Source organism: Phycodurus eques, chromosome 17 (assembly GCF_024500275.1).
Source record: "Phycodurus eques isolate BA_2022a chromosome 17, UOR_Pequ_1.1, whole genome shotgun sequence".
Taxonomy (NCBI): Eukaryota; Metazoa; Chordata; class Actinopteri; order Syngnathiformes; family Syngnathidae; genus Phycodurus; species Phycodurus eques.
The window spans coordinates 4,979,225-4,996,117 of NC_084541.1; the positions used below are offsets into that span (position 1 = coordinate 4,979,225).

At 41.7% G+C, this 16,893-nt stretch overlaps 1 protein-coding gene across 1 annotated transcript; it reads right to left on the reverse strand.

The window, feature by feature from the left end:
• Positions 1-11,365: 11,365 nt before the first annotated feature.
• Positions 11,366-13,504, reverse strand: bsx (brain-specific homeobox). The gene is made up of 3 exons (XM_061703295.1): positions 13,261-13,504; positions 12,068-12,258; positions 11,366-11,608 (listed from the first exon to the last, which is right to left on the reverse strand). Exons 1-3 carry the CDS (start codon positions 13,502-13,504, stop codon positions 11,366-11,368), a joined length of 678 nt encoding a protein of 225 aa, XP_061559279.1.
• Positions 13,505-16,893: the final 3,389 nt, after the last annotated feature.

Here is a 16,893-nt window from a genome sequence, read left to right on the forward strand (position 1 = left end):
CTCCCCCGCCCACACACACTCCTCGCGTGAGCATATTCGAAGTGACTACGAAATATGTATACAGTTGCTTGTATATTACATTGAATGCTAAAACAGTGTAGAAACATCAAAGTGTTTAATTTTCTTTCTGTAGCCAAGTGCATTTGACAAAATTTGCAGCCTAATTACGAAAGACCTTAGTAATAGGTGGTTGGTTAGCCGTTGTAACCAGGAACCAGTGTAATTGTCATCCATCCATTTTCTGAGCCGCTTATCCTCACAAGGGTCGCGGGAGTGCTGGAGCCTATCCCAGCTATCATCGGGCAGGAGGCGGGGTACACCCTGAACTGGTTGCCAGCCAATCGCAGGGCACATATAAACAAACAACCATTCGCACTCACATTCACACCTACGGGCAATTTAGAGTTGTCAATTAACCTACCACGCATGTCTTTGGGATGTGGGAGGAAACCGGAGTGCCCGGAGAAAACTCACGCAGGCACGGGGAGAACATTCAAACTCCACACAGGCGGGGCCGAGGATTGAACCCCGGTCCTCATAACTGTGAGGCAGACGCTCTAACCAGTCGTCCACCGTGCCGCCTGTAATCGTTATTTTAGTATAAAATACTGCCCACTGTGATTGGCTAGCAACCAGTCCAGGGTGTACCCCGTCTCTCGCCCAGAGCGAGCTGGAATAGGCTCCAGCTTCCCGGCGACCCGAGTGAGGATAAGCGGTACAATAAATGGCTGGCTGGAATACTGCCCAAAATAGAAAAGACACTCACCAAAATATTTATATTCAAACTACAGACCCTTTCCAAAAAATTAGAATATCATGGAACGTTTATTTCCATAATTCCATTCAAAAAGTTAAACTTTCATAGATTATTCAGGGCCCACAATTTAAACAATTTCAAGTATTTGTTCGTTTATTTTTACATAATTTAGGCTCCCAGCTCATAAAACCCCCAAAAAATCAGGAATTAAAAAAATGTTAATACTGTGGAAAAAGAAAATCACCATTTACTTCACAGTTTTTATAGAAAAAAAAGAAATTAGGATCACAATAAATCAATCAAAATATGGTACTTTCAAAACAATATGTTAATCTTCAATACTTGGTTGGGAATCCCTTTGCTTTCATCACTGCCTCGATGCACCGTGGCATTGAGGCAATCGGCCTGTGGCATTGCCTGGGAGTTATAGAAGCCCAGATTTCCTTCATTCTTGCTGTCAGTTCTTCTTTGTTTTTGAGTCTGGTGACCCTCATTTTCCTCTTTATAATACCCCACAGATTATCATTGGGGTTTAGATCCGACGAGTTGGCTGGCCAGTCAAGCACTGTGATGGCATGGGCATCAAAGCAGGTATTGTTGCTTCGGGTGGAATGGGCAGGGGCCAGGTCCTGCTTGAAGATGAAATCTGCATCTCCATACAGATCCTCAGCAGAAGGAATCATGAAGTCCTCGAAAACATTCTGGTAGAATTCTGGTGGTGTTGCGATGACCTTGGATTTAAGAAAGCAGAGTTTACCAACACCTGCACTGGATATTGCACTCCAAATCACGACTGACTGATTTCACACTAGGCCTCAATCAGCTTGGGTTCTGTTCTTCACCCATCTTCCTCCAAACCCTCGGATTTTGATTCCCGAATTGAAAGGCACACTTTCATTGGAAAAGAGGACCATGGACCACTGGCCTACAGTCCAGTCCTTCTTCTCCTTGGCCCAGTTGAGACGTTTCCTACGTTGGCTCAGGCTCAGAAGTGGCTTGACCCGAGGAACCTGACAGTTGTAGCCCATCTCCCGGATGCATCTGAATGTGGTGGTTTTTGAAGCTGTGACTCCCGCCTCATTCCACTCTGATAAGCCGCTGAAGCCCACGGTCATCTCTTTTGCTGGTGCATCTTCTCCTGCCACATTTTGTCTATCCACTAGACTTTGCATTGATATGCTTGGACACAATACCCTGTGAACAGCCAGCCTCCTTAGCTAGGAACCTTTGTGGCTTACCCATCCTATGGAGGGCATCAATGATGGTCTTCTGGCCAATTGTCAAGTCTGCAGTATTCCCCATATTGAACCCAACTGAGACAATTGAACCATCCATCCATGCATTTTCTGAGCCACTTCTCCTCACAAGGGACAATTGAACCAAACTGAAGCAATTTAATGACACCTGGGGAAACCTGTACATGTGCTTTGAGTTTAGTCGATTAGTTTGTGACACTCCGTTGAAAACATTTATGGCCTGGAAAATTTGGACTGATTTCTTCACAGTATTCAAATTTTCTGAATTCCTGATTTCGTTGGTTTTATGAGCTGCAACCTCAAATTATGTAAAAATAAACAAATACCTGAAATTTTTTAAATTGTGGGCCCATAATCTATAATCTATGAAAGTTTAACTTTTTTAATGGAGGTATGGAAATAAATAAACTTTTCCATGATATTAAATTTTTTTGGAAAGGGTCTGTAAAATTATCAAGCAATGGCACAAACAGAAGATTAACTATTTAACTTCAAGTCCTGCTCAGTTTACGATGCAGCTGCTCCACGCCCATTTTCATACTTCATCGTCGAGGAGCTAGAAGACTTCTGCATGGAATTCAGTAGGTACGGAAAGTATTCAGACCCCCTTAAATTTTTCACTCTATTATATTGCAGCCATTTGCTAAAATCCTTTAGATTCAGTTTTTTTCCTCAATAATGTACACACAGCACCCCATATTTACATATATCACAGCCATAAGTATTCAGACCCTTTGCTGTGACATTTAACTCGGGTGCTGTCCATTTCTTCTGATCATCCTTGAGATGCTTCTACACCTTCATTGGACTACAGCTGTGTTTGATGATACTGATTGGACTTGATTAGGAAAGCCACACACCTGTCTATATAAGACCTTATCGCTCACAGTGCATGTCAGAGCAAATGAGAATCATGAGGCCAAACAAACTGCCTGAAGAGCTCAGAGACAGAAATGTGGCAAGGCACAGATCTGGCCAAGGTTACAAAAAAAATTCTGCTGCACTTAAGGTTCCTACAAGCACAGTGGCCTCCATTATCCTTAAATGGAAGACGTTTGAGATGACCAGAACCCTTCCTAGAGCTGTTTGTCCGGCCAAACTGAGCAATCGGGGGAGAAGAGCCTTGGTGAGAGAGGTAAAGAAGAACCCAAAGATCACTGTGGCTGAGCTCCAGAGTGCAGTTGGGAGATGAGAGAAAGTTCTAGAAAGTCAACCATCACTGCAGCCCTCCACCAGTCGGGACTTTATGGCAGAGTGGCCCGATGGAAGCCTCTCGCAAGACACATGAAAAGCTCGCATGGAGTTAACTAAAAAACACCCGAAGGACTCGAAGTTCGTGAGAAATAAGATTCTCTCGCCTGATGAGACCAAGATAGAACTTTTTTACCTTAATTCTAAGCGGTATGTGTGGCGAAAACAAGGCACTGGTCATCACCTGTCCAATATAGTCCCAACAGTGAAGCATGGTGGTGGCAGCATCATGCTGTGGGGTGTTTTTCAGCTGCAGGGACAGGACGACTGGATGCAAGAGAAGGAAAGATGAATGCGGTCAAGTACAGGGATATCCTGGACAAAAACCTTCTCCAGAGTGCTCAGTACCTCAAACTGGCCGAAGGTTCACTTTCCAACAAGACAATGACCCGAAGCACACAGCTAAAATAACCAAGGAGTGGCTTCAGAACAACTCGTCACTGTTCTTGAACGACCCAGCCAGAGCCCTGACTTAAACCCAATTGAGCATCTCTGGAGAGACCTGAAAATGGCTGTCTACCAAGGTTCACCATACAACCTGACAGAACTGGAAAGGATCTGCAAGGAGGAATGGCAGAGGATCCCCAAATCCATGTGTGAAAAACGTTTTGCATCATTCCCAAAAGACTCATGGCTGCATTAACTCAAAATGGTGCTTCTACTAAATACTGAGCAAAGGGTCTGAATACTTATGGCTGTGTGTTATTTCAGTTTTCAGTTCTTTTTTAATAAATCTGCATAAATTTCAACAATTCCGTTTTTTTCTGTCAATGTGGCGTGCTGTGTGTACATTGAGGGTAAAAAATTTACTTAAATGATTTTAGAAAATGGCTGAAATATAACACAGTGAAGAATTTAAGGGGGTCTGAAAACTTTCCCTTCCCACTGTACGTCAGTGGTCCCTCGATTTAAGATAGGTGATGGAACCTCTTCAATGCTCAATCCCCGCACCTCGATGAGTGTTTAAGACAATTGAAACACTGAATAGGGCGGCTTGAGAACAACTTCCAAGTCGCTTTCGATTTATCAAGGAGAGAGTAATGTGACGGCGCCCGAGACAGAAGTCTCTCTGACAAACCAAAACAAATAGCTTACACAAGCAATAATAGAACAAAAGTGGCGAGTAAAAAGAAGCTCAATTTAATGGAGTAAAAGCCACGTTTATCAAAAATACTGATGTAAAATTAACACGTATCTACAAGTACAATTTATCCAAAAAGTTACTTTAGGAAATGTAGCAGAGTTCCATTCCTATGGCAGGGATGTAAACTAAATTTATAAGAAAGTCTGAACATGCTGCAATCTTTTGACTAACCTATGCTCTTATTCCTGACCTGGAGAGGTCACTCTACACTTTTCAGACTGATAACCATGGCCTCAAATTTGGAGGTGCTGATTTTCATCCCAGACAATTCACACTCAACTATGAACTACTCTACTTAGAGTTGAAGCTCGCGGTATTGATGAAACCATCACAACCACATCATCTGCAAAAATTGTAATAGTGAGGTCACCAAACCAGCCTCGGCTGCACCTAGAAAATCTGTCCATAAAGGTAATGAACAGAAACGGTGACAAATGGCAGCCTTAGCAGAGTCCAACTTTCACTTGAAATGAACCCTAATTACTGCCAGAATGCAGACCAAACTCAGACAACGCTTGTACAGGGACCGAACAACCCGTATTAAGGTGTGAATAAGTGATTTGGTGATACAATATACTTGCCACATAGGTGTGGCTGGAACTGTATTTTTGCGGAGAGTAACCAACTTTGAACAACAAAATAACAGGCCAATTAATACTTTAGAGATATAAATATAAAATAATACACGTCCACACAAAGCCGCATCTGATCCAGAAATGAATTGGTACGTCGCTGCACACATCACTTCAGAATGTGGGCAGGTTAAAAGTATATTCATATTCTTAATATTTAAATATGGAAATTTAGACAAATTGTTCTGGAAGTGAGTTTGTATAGGTTGGCAGGAAAACCGCACTGTATAAATCTGAGATTTGACTTCCCAAATGGACCCTCCTCTCCAGCACCCCCGGCTAGACCTTACCAGGGAGGTTGAGGAGTGTGAGCCCACTACAGTTCGAACACACCCTTCGGTCCCCCTACTTAAAAAAGCAGGACCAACACGCTGGTTTGCCAATCCCGAGTCACTGTCCCCGATGTCAATGCAATGTGCCAGAGGCATGTCGACCAGGACAGCACCACAACATCCAGAGCCTTTAGGAACTCTGGTTGGATCTCATCTATCTGCCACCGAGGAGCTTTTTAATAACCTCGGTGACCTAAACCCCAGAAATAGGAGAGCCCACCTCAGAGTCCCCAGAATCTGCTTCCTAATAGGAAGGTGTGTCAGTCAAATTGAGGTCTTCGAAGTATTCGTCAACCGACTCCCAACATTCTGAGATGTAGGTCAGCACTGCTCCATTCCCATTAATGTTGATGGTGCACTGCTTCTCTCTCCTGAGATGCCGGATGGTGGACCAGAATTTCCACTTAGCCGTCCTGAACTTGTTCTCCATGGCCTCACCTCCTCCCATGCCCCAGTTTCTGCCTCATCGACCACTAAAAGCTGCATTCTGCTTGGCCTGCCGGTACCCATCAGCTGCCTTTGGAGTCACACAGGCCAAAAAGGTCCGATAGGACTCTTTCTTCAGCCTGATGGCATCCCAGCCACAGCTCAGGTCAGCCACTTCAACAATGGAGGCACGGAACATGGGCCACTTGGACTCAGTGTCCCCCGCCTCCCCCAGGATGTGATTAAAGTACTGCCGGAGTTGGGAGTTGAAACTTCTTCTGACGAGGAGACAAGGAACTCTGCCAGACGTTCCAGCAGACCCTCATGTTCAGGCCTGCCAGGTTGGACCGGCATCTTCCCTCACAATCGGAGCCAACACAACACCAGGTGGTGATCGGTTGACAGCTCCACCCGTTTCTTCACCTGACCATCCAAGACGTGGTCACAAGTACAATGACACGACCACAAAGTCGCTCATAGAACTGTAGCCTAGAGTGTCCTGGTGCCATGTACACATATGGACACCCTTATGTTTGAACATTGCTTGTTATGGACAGTCCGTGACACGTATAGAAGTCCAGTAACAGAACACTGCTCTGGTTCTGCTCAGGGGGTCTGTCTTTTCCAATCACGCCCTTCCGGGTCTCACTGTCATTGCCCACGTGAGTGTTGAAGTTCCCCAGAAGAACGAAGGAGTCCCCAGCCGGGGCGCTCTCCACCTCCCCCTCCAACAAGGGTGGGCACTCTGAGCTTCTGTTTGATGCATTAGAACGAACTACAGTCAGGACCCTTCGCCCCACCCATAGGCTGACGTAAGGCTACCCTGTCTTCTGCTGGGGTAAACCCCAAGCAGGTGTGGGCATACTAAGTGCCTCTCACCGTGGGCAACTCCAGAGTGGAAGAAATTCCAACCCCTCTGAAGACTGGTATCGCAGCCCAAGCTGTGTTTTGAGGCAAGCCTGACCATATTTAGTCCTAATTTCTCCACCTTGCACAACAGCTCAGGCTCTTTCCCTGCCAGAGAAGTGACATTCCACGTCCCTAGAGGTAGCTTCTATAGCCAGGGATCGGACGGCAAGCTCACAGCGCACCAGACCCCCTTGGCCTCTCCCACAGGTGGTGAGCCCATGGCAAGTGAATTCTGCTCTTTACCAGAAAATTCTGGTGGAAGATTTTCGGCCATCAGTTCAATCATCCGTCACCTCAAGCTGAAGCGCCCTTGGGTTTTGCAGGAGGACACTAGCAAAACACACTAGCAAGTCAACTTCTGAATAGTTAAAAAAAAAAACGGTTTTGGAGTGGCCTAGTTAAGGTCCAGACTGGAATATGACTGAAATGCTGTGGCATGACCTGAAAAAGGCAGTTCATGCTCAAAACCCATTCAGTGTTGCTGAATTAAAACAATTCTGCAAGGAAGAGTGGGCTAAAATGTCACGGAGCGTAGTAGGATGTGAATTGTATTGGACCCAAGAACAGACTGAGGCAGAGGGAGTTGATTTAAAATGGTTTATTGTAGGTTGGTTCAGGCTAATATCCAAGGAGAGGTGGAAGACTGTCGGTACGAGGAGCGAGCAGGAAGCGGGAACGTAAGCAGGTGGGGTAGCTTGGTGGCGTGGCTGGAGCGGTCAAGCGAGACGGGAAAGGCACGGAAGGAACACTGGAGACGGGCAAGAACACAATCGGGTGAGTACAGATGCGGGTCGTAGGATAATTACTATTGTATCACAAAACCCGGGTACGAGAGTCGGTCGGTGAGTCACAAACAAGCGTCAATACTCAGGCAAAGGCTGTAGAACTTGACAGGCAGTAATCAGTGCTGCTTGAAGACCAGTGCGCTGCACAGGTGATGCTGATTTCTAGGGAGAGAGAAGGGGAGAGGGAGAAACAAGGCACACGACGCCACCCAAGCTCCAAAAGAGGAACTGCAGGGCATGGATCATGACACAAAATTTCTCCATAGATATGTAAAAGATTGATTTTCAGTAATAGAAAGTTATATAGTTGTTGCTGACTCTAAATTGCCCGTAGGCATGACTGTGAGTGCAAATGGTTGTTTGTTTCTATGTGCCCTGCGATTGGCTGGCAACCAGTTCAGGGTGTACCCCGCCTCCTGCCCGATGACAGCTGGGATAGGCTCCAGCATGCCCGCGACCCTAGTGAGGAGAAGCGGCTCAGAAAATGGATGGATGGATGTTGTTTTTCCCTTAATAAATAAAATCACTATTCAAAAACCTCATTTTATGTTTACTTAGGTTATCTTTGTCTGCTATTGGGCGGCACGGTGGACGACTGGTTAGAGCATCAGCCTCACAGTTCTGAGGACCCGGGTTCAATCCCCGGCCCCGCCTGTGTGGAGTTTGCATGTTCTCCCCGTGCCTGCGTGGGTTTTCTCCGGCACTCCGGTTTCCTCCCACATCCCAAAAACATGCATTAATTGGAGACTCTAAATTGCCCGTAGGCATGACTGTGAGTGCGAATGGTTGTTTGTTTCTATGAGCCCTGCGATTGGCTGGCAACCAGTTCAGGGTGTACCCTGCCCAATGACAGCTGGGATAGGCTCCAGCACGCCCGCGACCCTCGTGAGGAGAAGCGGCTCAGAAAAGGATGGATGGATGTCTGATATTGACATTAGTTTGATTGATCTTAAAGTGGGAAAACTGCAACAAAACAAAAAAACTGAATTTGAGAGGAGGCAAATACTTTAATTTTGTACGTGTGTGTGTGTGTGTGTGTATATATATATATATATATATATATATATATATATATAATGAGCACTCGCTTTATAGTGTATGATACTGTGCCAGCATTAACACTTTGAGGTTCACCTGATCTGGTGCCGTTCCTACTCTGCCATAAAGGAGTGTTCCGAAGAACCGCCCCCTTCGCAGGAAGCACTCTAATGCAGCTCATTTTACTAATTGTGCTCTCACATTATTATCAAAGCCCTATTTACCTCTGAAATATTTTAATTAGATTACCGTCTCTATTTAACCCATCGTGGACTCTTTGAAGCTCTGTGTTTTTAGCATTAAATCCTCAGATGCCTGATAGGAAACAAATGACACAGCCCTTTTAATTTAATGAGAAATGTTGCCTATCCAGACTCAGTCTCTGCATCTTTTTCAGTTCCACCTACTCGTTTTCCCCCATTGAAAACCAGTTAATTGAAGGAGTCTTTCACTGCTATACATGAAGGGTTTCAAATTAGCATCCCTTTCTGCCCATTGGGAAGATGATGCAGACTGAATGCTTTGATGTGAGAAGGACGCTTCAGTAGATGGCAGGCTTGGAGAAAATGAGCTGATGGCTCTGCTATTAGGCCCAAATGCAGATGCAGCCATGTGTTGCAAAACACTTAATCTTTTAATTGATCACCTTCTGCACGGCCCATTCTCGTATTTCCCCCTGCTGTCTGATAATCTGAAACACATTAGGACATGGCATGGATTGTTTTTCAAATGGCAGGACTACAAATTCAATACAAAAGACACAAGTGTATATTATTGGCAAATATCAATTGAGGGAAGCTGCTGCTCATTAAGGTCGTGAAAGTGATTGATCATTATACTACACAATTTCTACTTTAGTATTACAGAGGCAATAGTTGATAAGTCCGTTTTTTTCTGTAAATCTATTGATGTGAAGTATGTGAACATACATGATTGAGATGGTAGTATGTCAAGACCCACTAACCACAACAGGAACAAAGTCCAGTTATTAAGGACTCTAATTTCATAACTTAGAAATTGGTTTGTAGGTAGGTAGGTAGGTATACTTTATTGATACCGTAGGAAATTCTTTCTTGTTACATTTGTAAGAATGTGCGTGTTTTGAATTACATTTTTCAGTAGTGTCACAAGTCCTTTTTTAGGGGGGCCTCAGTCCCCCCCACCCCATCTAATATTAATGATTTGATGTATCAGTCACCATTTCCTCAATATTTCCAATATGTTGACCATAACCAAGGAAACCAAATCTTCACTATTGGCAGCTGAGTAGCTAGTCAAATGATTCCTCTCCAAAACATTCGGCCAATCACAGTGTAGATTTTTTTGTTTTACATCAACATGTGACCAATCACAGAAACTGGGGATGCAAATGAGCAAGCGCTGTCGTACGGTTATGTTAGCGGAGCAGTGACTGAAATATTTTATTGTTTTGTTTTGACTGGACAGCGTAAGTATAGAGTTAAATAGTATGTATATCATACTATTGTTTGTGTAATAACTGTATATTGTAAATAGTTGGTAATATTTTATTTTTATAGTTGCTATATATATATATATATATATATTTATTTATTTATTTTTATTTATTTTTCTGCATCATTTGCACAACTGTAATTGTATCAGCATTACCACATTGCCGGTAATCTTTTATTGCTAAGTGACTCTGCGTAGTGTGTTTTTATGTCTCAGAAGTTTAATATTTATTTATTTTATTTTTTTGTCAAAAGGGCTTTTGTCGTACCAAAGCGGCTAAACTACCAGAGACAAATTCCTTGTGGGTTTTTGACGTACTTGGCAAATAAAGAGAACTCTGACTCTGATTCTGATTTATATATCCCTTGTAAATATTTTATATATGTTGAGGTTTCTGTGATGATTTGTAAATAAACATTTTGTTCCATTTATTCTTTGTGTGTGTGTGTGTGTTTTGTTTTTAATACACAAAACACATTTATTTACTGGCACAACAGTGCATCTAAATATTTGTTTATATATGCTGAAAGGATAGCATATCTATAAATATTTAGCTAAGCTATAAATATATAAATATTGCATCTCCCTGTCCATAAAATAGTGATGCCCCTGTATTATGTTATGTCAAATCACAACTATAAGCAAAAAGCAATAACTTTTTCATTCATTTAATTTGGGCAGGTATATCTGTTGCAAACTTCTACATGCATGAATAAAAAGTGTTGAACTAACATAATTTGATTATTTTCGAGGGAAAGGGGGAAATTACGTCAGTTTACTATTAACACACAATTTTAATCATGTGCAACCGAAGTTAAGTACTTTTTTTCCAGAACTCTTCTAATAATCAACAACGAAAACAATGTCTTCAGTTTAAAGAACAACACATAGGCTCGAATTAATGGAGCACACCATGGATTTCTGATATAATAATGAATTTACATAGAAATATATGCACAATAATTTGTATGACTGTGAATTATTTAAGACCAAAAGTCAAATCAAGCAAGGACAAAATGGGAAACATCTGTTTTTTTTAAAAACTATATTATAAATGAAACGATTACAGAAAAGAGCTAATCGCCGGTGTGTGGGGGGAAAAAGTCAATAGCCGCCGGTCCGATATTAAAAAAAAAAAAAATGTATAATGTAATGTCATTATTTATAAGAGAAGTGTTGTGTTGGATTCCATCAAATCATATATTTCAAATTGATTTACAGAGATGAAACGGAATAGTTACAATTTTTAACAGGTTCATTTTTCAATGGTAAATATTTGTAATGAGTATAATATAAAGTCCGCGTTATTTACAAACTTCTACAAGGTGCAAGTGGCTGTATGCAATACAGCCATGCAGCCTACTATAGGAGATGATCCGGAGAGCAAATATCATCCTCGATATCCACATCGTCGTCGTTTTCCTCCAGCAAATATGTGTCCCGCTCCAGTGGACGTTTCAGTTCCTCGCCGCTCTTCTCGGTCAGTTGGTTGTCGCTCGTGTTCTCCGCGGATCTCTCCAAGTGCCCGGCTGTCTTGTGCTCATCCTGGGCTTTCCTCAGCTGCTTTTTGTGCTTCATCCGGCGGTTCTGAAACCACGTTTTCACCTGAGGAGGGTATAGTTGGTCAATATATGTCAGAAGCCTGCAGCCAAGAAACTGCAGAACGGAATTGTCATAATGTATTTTCAGAACCATAACATGCATTAATGAAATATAGCCCAGATTCTTGAAATTCGAGAGTATATATGAAACGTTGCATGTTTGGCGCATCAATTGCAGGGACCGCTGCCATTTCGTTTTGTCCAAACAACTGCAATTTTGTCGCTAAGTATTAAACCGTATTACAAAATGAACGATACCACAGTGAAGTCAAATGTGTCGGTTTGAATCGTTACCAGAATGCATGGTGCTTCATTAAAGAAGTACATACAATATTCATTCATTTATTGCTACAGAATAAAGTTCACTCCAATTCGTTCACCTTTCATCCTTGATAACAAACGCTCGAAAGCGCTTTTTCTTTTAATTATTTTTTTTTTTTCTGTGCGTGTTAGAGCTTTGTACCTGCGTTTCGGAAAGGCTGAGCGCAGTGGCAAGCTCCACTCTCTCCGGTGTGGACAAGTACCGCTGGATTTCAAACCTCTTCTCCAGACCGGAGAGTTGCGAGTCGGAGAAAACCGTCCGGGCCTTCCTGCGTCTGCAGTGCTTCCCGGGTAAGTCTGCGTGGTGCTGGAACAAGGCCGGCATCTGCATGCCTGGACGGTGGGGACCAAGTGTGATCAGACGTGTTAAACTGAAAACTCCAGCAGCCACAACATTACAATCTGCCATTAATATTAAATATTCTGCCTTTAGAATTTGCGTTAATTGAAACGGGGAAAGGCTGTTTTATTTACCTTACTTTTGGAATGTACTTATTTTACTGTGTCTAATTACTATATACTTACACTTTACAAATACTTAATCTTCGGTTACAGAGGATTGAAATGTGGTGAACTCACATAATTTCCCTCGTCCTCAAAAATAATCAAATAATATATTTATGTGCCAGCAACATTTTAGAATTAATTAATTTAAAGGACTTTTTTCAGTGTACTCTACATTGTGGCCCAATTGGTTAACCACTGGAAAAAAAAAACTTAGTTTTCGGTTGCACATGATTTAAATGTGGTAAACTGACATCATTTTACCCTTTTGCCCTCGATAATAAATATGATATGTTAGTTTAACACATTTTAATAATGTACAACAATTAAGTAAATTCAATTGACTTATTTTTGTGCTATAGGTTGTAGTTTAATTGGCTAATCATTGAAAAGATGACTTAATTTTTGGTTGCCCATGATTCAAATTTGTTAAACAGACAAATGTTTTAGTCTCTACTCGATCAAATAATAAATAATATGTTAGTTTAACACAATTGAATCACGTGCAACCAATGTACATCCGGAATTAAGTAAATTCAAATGAGTTTTGATTGTGGCCTAGTAGGCTAATAGCGTTGCCTTTAATGACTCTCATTGTCATTCGTTGCTCTCAGGGGGAACACGAATTGCAAATTTGCCTCTGTGAATTAAGAAAAAAAAAAACTCTAAACCTTAAAGTCAACCCATCTCAATTGTCAAATATAGCAAGTTACTACCAAACTATACATTTCGTGAGCAGGCTAACCTAAAATGTATGTTTAGGAAATGAGTATTATATTTTACCAACTTGCTGTGGCCACCAACATGTTTTATGATAAGATCTCTACTTACCAGATGTAAAGAAGTACTGGTGATGTTCTGGTTTGTGGAGCGGATGGTGTGGATGCGGGGCCAATACTGGCGTTGGCATCAGTGGGTATCCATACTCCAGGATCGGCATCCGTGAGGCCACGGAGCTACAGAAAGGCGATTGAATAACTTCTCTCAGCGGCTTAGGTTTGTGCAATAAGATGTCTTCTATAAAAAACGACGTCGACCTCTGCGTGGCACCCGCTGTTGGGTAGTTCATGCTCATGATGAGAGTAATTTGGAAGTATGCTGTTTTAACTTTAAACATGCATCAGATCCAGTCTTCTTCGGCTTGAAAATGCAGCCCCTGTGAGTGGTCAGCCACCATGTAGTCTCTATCCCAGGAAGGGCAGATTGTCATCAAGTTCTTATTCAGACAGGAGTGTGGAAATTGATTTAGCCGTCAGCCAATTAGAGTGCAGATGGGTGGGAGAGACGTGACGGACGCGGTCCAATCTCCGATTGGCTGAAATTGTGCACTTGGTGAAGCGGCGATCATCCAGAAAAGCAGATTGTCATTCGGATTGAAATAAATCTGTATAACAGCGCTTATATGATTGCCAGGCAACAATGCCGTTTTTATGCACAATCGCTTTGACCTCCCATGGGATACTTGCAGATTTTAATTTCTGTGAATCCGCAGTGATTTGTTACAAAACGTCAAAATATATTTATCTCAATAATTGAATTTAAATAAATACTTTTCCCACGATCTAAATTTTATCTGACTTTTTGTAAGCAAACATTTCAAGGGAGGGGAGGCAATGATGCTCCTTCCACTGAAAAAACAATAACTGGTATTTTTTTGGCCAAAAACAGTAATTTTAGTTGGGGGTGATTAAAATGGAAATTATTGACATTCATAGCAACAATGTTAGTGAGCACAACAAATCAGTTTGTTCCAAAACAATTTGTTGTGTTTTTTTTTTTTTTTTTACTTCTTTAAGATACATACGGAACAACAAACGCAGTTTAAAACATTCAACTTGATTTTTGTATTGAACTTTAACATTTTGAGTTCACCCAACGTTTTCTTTTTTTTTTTTTTCCCAACAGTGTTAAGATTTCAGATGTCATTCCTCCTCGGCTCCTCCCCGTACGGCATCGGACGGAGCATATTAATAGAGGCAAATTTTTGTCCGTAATTTTTGAAGTTATTTTTGTTGGTAAACGTCATACCGAATGTACGACTATAGTCTTTTGACTGGAAAATGCATCCTAAAAGGTTTTGCAGTCTTTCTTCATTTCCGTTTTTGAATTGGGTGTCACGGGAATAACAGGTTCCAACAAGTCTTGGGCTGGCGACCAGTTCAGGGTGTACCTCGCCTCTCGCCCGAAGTCATCTGGGATAGGCTACCGTACGCCCGCGACTCTAGTGAGGAGGAAAAAAAAAGAATGAATGGATGGAAAGTACCGTGCCCATTAACGAACCAAAGCTGTTTGCTATAATTTGGTGATACGGTGTTGTCACCACATTTCTAATCAGGACAATTAATGCGAAAGTGCATCAATGTAAGTAGAATCATCCTGCAATGCTTTGTTAGGCAATTATGAAGATATTAGAGCGGAAACTGTAATCCGAATGTGCAGGACAGGATTTCCATTTGATCAGACGGACAAAGAAAAAAATAATTACAAGGAATCAGTATGGCTTGAGTTGCGCATTTACACAACATTAATGGCATCGTGGGATGTCTGCAACTGGAACACACGTTGTCGTGGTGATCATTTTTCATTTTGTTTTACACCTGCAGTCGTGGTAAAAAATAATAATAATTTAATCCTGTTTTAAATCATTTAGGATTACCAAAATTATTTGTATTAGCTCATGACCCAGTGGTTCACATCATCACCTGCCACCGTGGGGGACCTAGGTTCAAGACCCTGACCGGACCATCCACCAACATCCCTCACTCTCTGCTGTGGTGTCCTTGAGCAAGACACTGATACCCCGAACTGCCCCTCCCCCCACGCCGCTTCAGCTCCCCCCTGCTCCAGTGTTGTGTTCCACTAACAAGTGTGTGTGTTCACTGTGATGGGTAAAATGCAGAGAACACATTTCGTGTGCATGAATGCATGTTCATGACAATAAAGGTGATTCTTTTTCTAAATGCCAAAATAGTGAGATAATGTTTTTTTTTTTTTTTTTAATTTCATAGAATAGACAATACAGTCATGCTAAAAAATGTTGGCACCACTGGCCAATGCTTTTTTCACTATATTAAACTACTCTTGGACCCACTCAAATGAAAAGTCAATTCATTCAATTGAAAAAGTAAAGACCAATTCTGACATTTTAATAGAGCACCACTACCTCTCCTTCACTGAGCATGGGAAAACAAGTTGCTTTTAGAGAGAAAACTGGGAAATAAATTGATCAAATGGTGATCAAATCGCCTTCAGGATTCTTTCTTTGGACACTGTTGAGCGGTTTTGTGGCAATTTCATTAAGTAAAAATTGGAGGTGAAAGTCACTTCTTACACAGCTTAAGTCACAGTGTTAAGTCACAGCTTAACACTGTTGGGGAAAAAAGAAAAAAAAAAGAAAAAGTTGGGTGAACTCAAAATGTCAAAGTTCAATAAAAAAAATTAAGTTGAATGTTTTGAGCTGCGTCACTTCTTTAAAACAGAAATCCACAACTTTTTTTTTAGTTACCAAAAAAAAAATCACCCAATACAATACCAGAGGAGATGAAAAAATGCTGTTTAAGCCTGTCAGCTCCTCTAACATCTTGCTGTATTCTTCAACAGTTTATTTTTTTCATATTTAGCGAATAGCATATTCATTTCCCAGTTGGTAGCGCACCGAAATGAAGCATTTTGCCGAGCAATGGGCGGCTGAGACATGACACGAAAAGCATGATCGAGATGGGAAAAGAGGAAGAGCAGGACGACAAATGAAAAACATCTTCTATGTCCTACGTTACCCCCACCCCCGCGGCACATTGAGCCATTGGTTATGTGGACGCGCGTTTGATGCTGCACAAACAATATGTGGTACTTTATCACCAGTGATGTCGCCATTTTGAGTAACGAGCAAAATAACCCGTTACTTTTCCCGGGTAAGTAGTTAGACTACAGTTACTGTTGAGTAATCAATATTCCTCACCAAGTGCTAATTTATGTCTAGTGATTTGTATAGCTGTTCAGAAATAATATACCAATAACGCAGACCGTTCATCATTCAATAAGCAAAAAAAAATAATTATGATACACTGCACAGTGACGGTACAGTACCATAAAAGTGCAAAGAAATACATAATTTCACTGTCACCACACTATTTTTTGTTATTTTCCTTAGTAAAAAGTGTATGTGAATGTTACCTTTTTATTTACACGTTAAGAATACAGTCTTACTGTCGTGTTAAGCGCGCAATGCATTGTGGGTGAATTATTCATACCGAAATGCGCGGTCATGAATCGTCAAACAATAAGGACTGACTCACGGAAGGACTTACAATACTTCAATTATATTAACAATGAAAAGTGAGAACGTGACAACTTCATTGTAGTCCGGACTAAGATGGTTTAAGGCGCTGCACGACTGACGTCACGTAAGTGCCCCGCCTCCCGTGTGACTAGCTTTACATGATCAGGATTGTTGGGGCCGATCAC

Bases quoted from the DNA above. Each gene is read 5' to 3' on its own strand.
- bsx (XM_061703295.1), bottom strand. From the start codon at position 13,504: ATGAGCATGAACTACCCAACAGCGGGTGCCACGCAGAGGTCGACGTCG. The intron at 12,259-13,260 runs GTAAGTAGAGAT...CCCACCGTCCAG, and splicing joins CCAGTACTTCTTTACATCTG to GCATGCAGATGCCGGCCTTG. The intron at 11,609-12,067 runs GTACAAAGCTCT...TACCCTCCTCAG, and splicing joins TCAGCCTTTCCGAAACGCAG to GTGAAAACGTGGTTTCAGAA.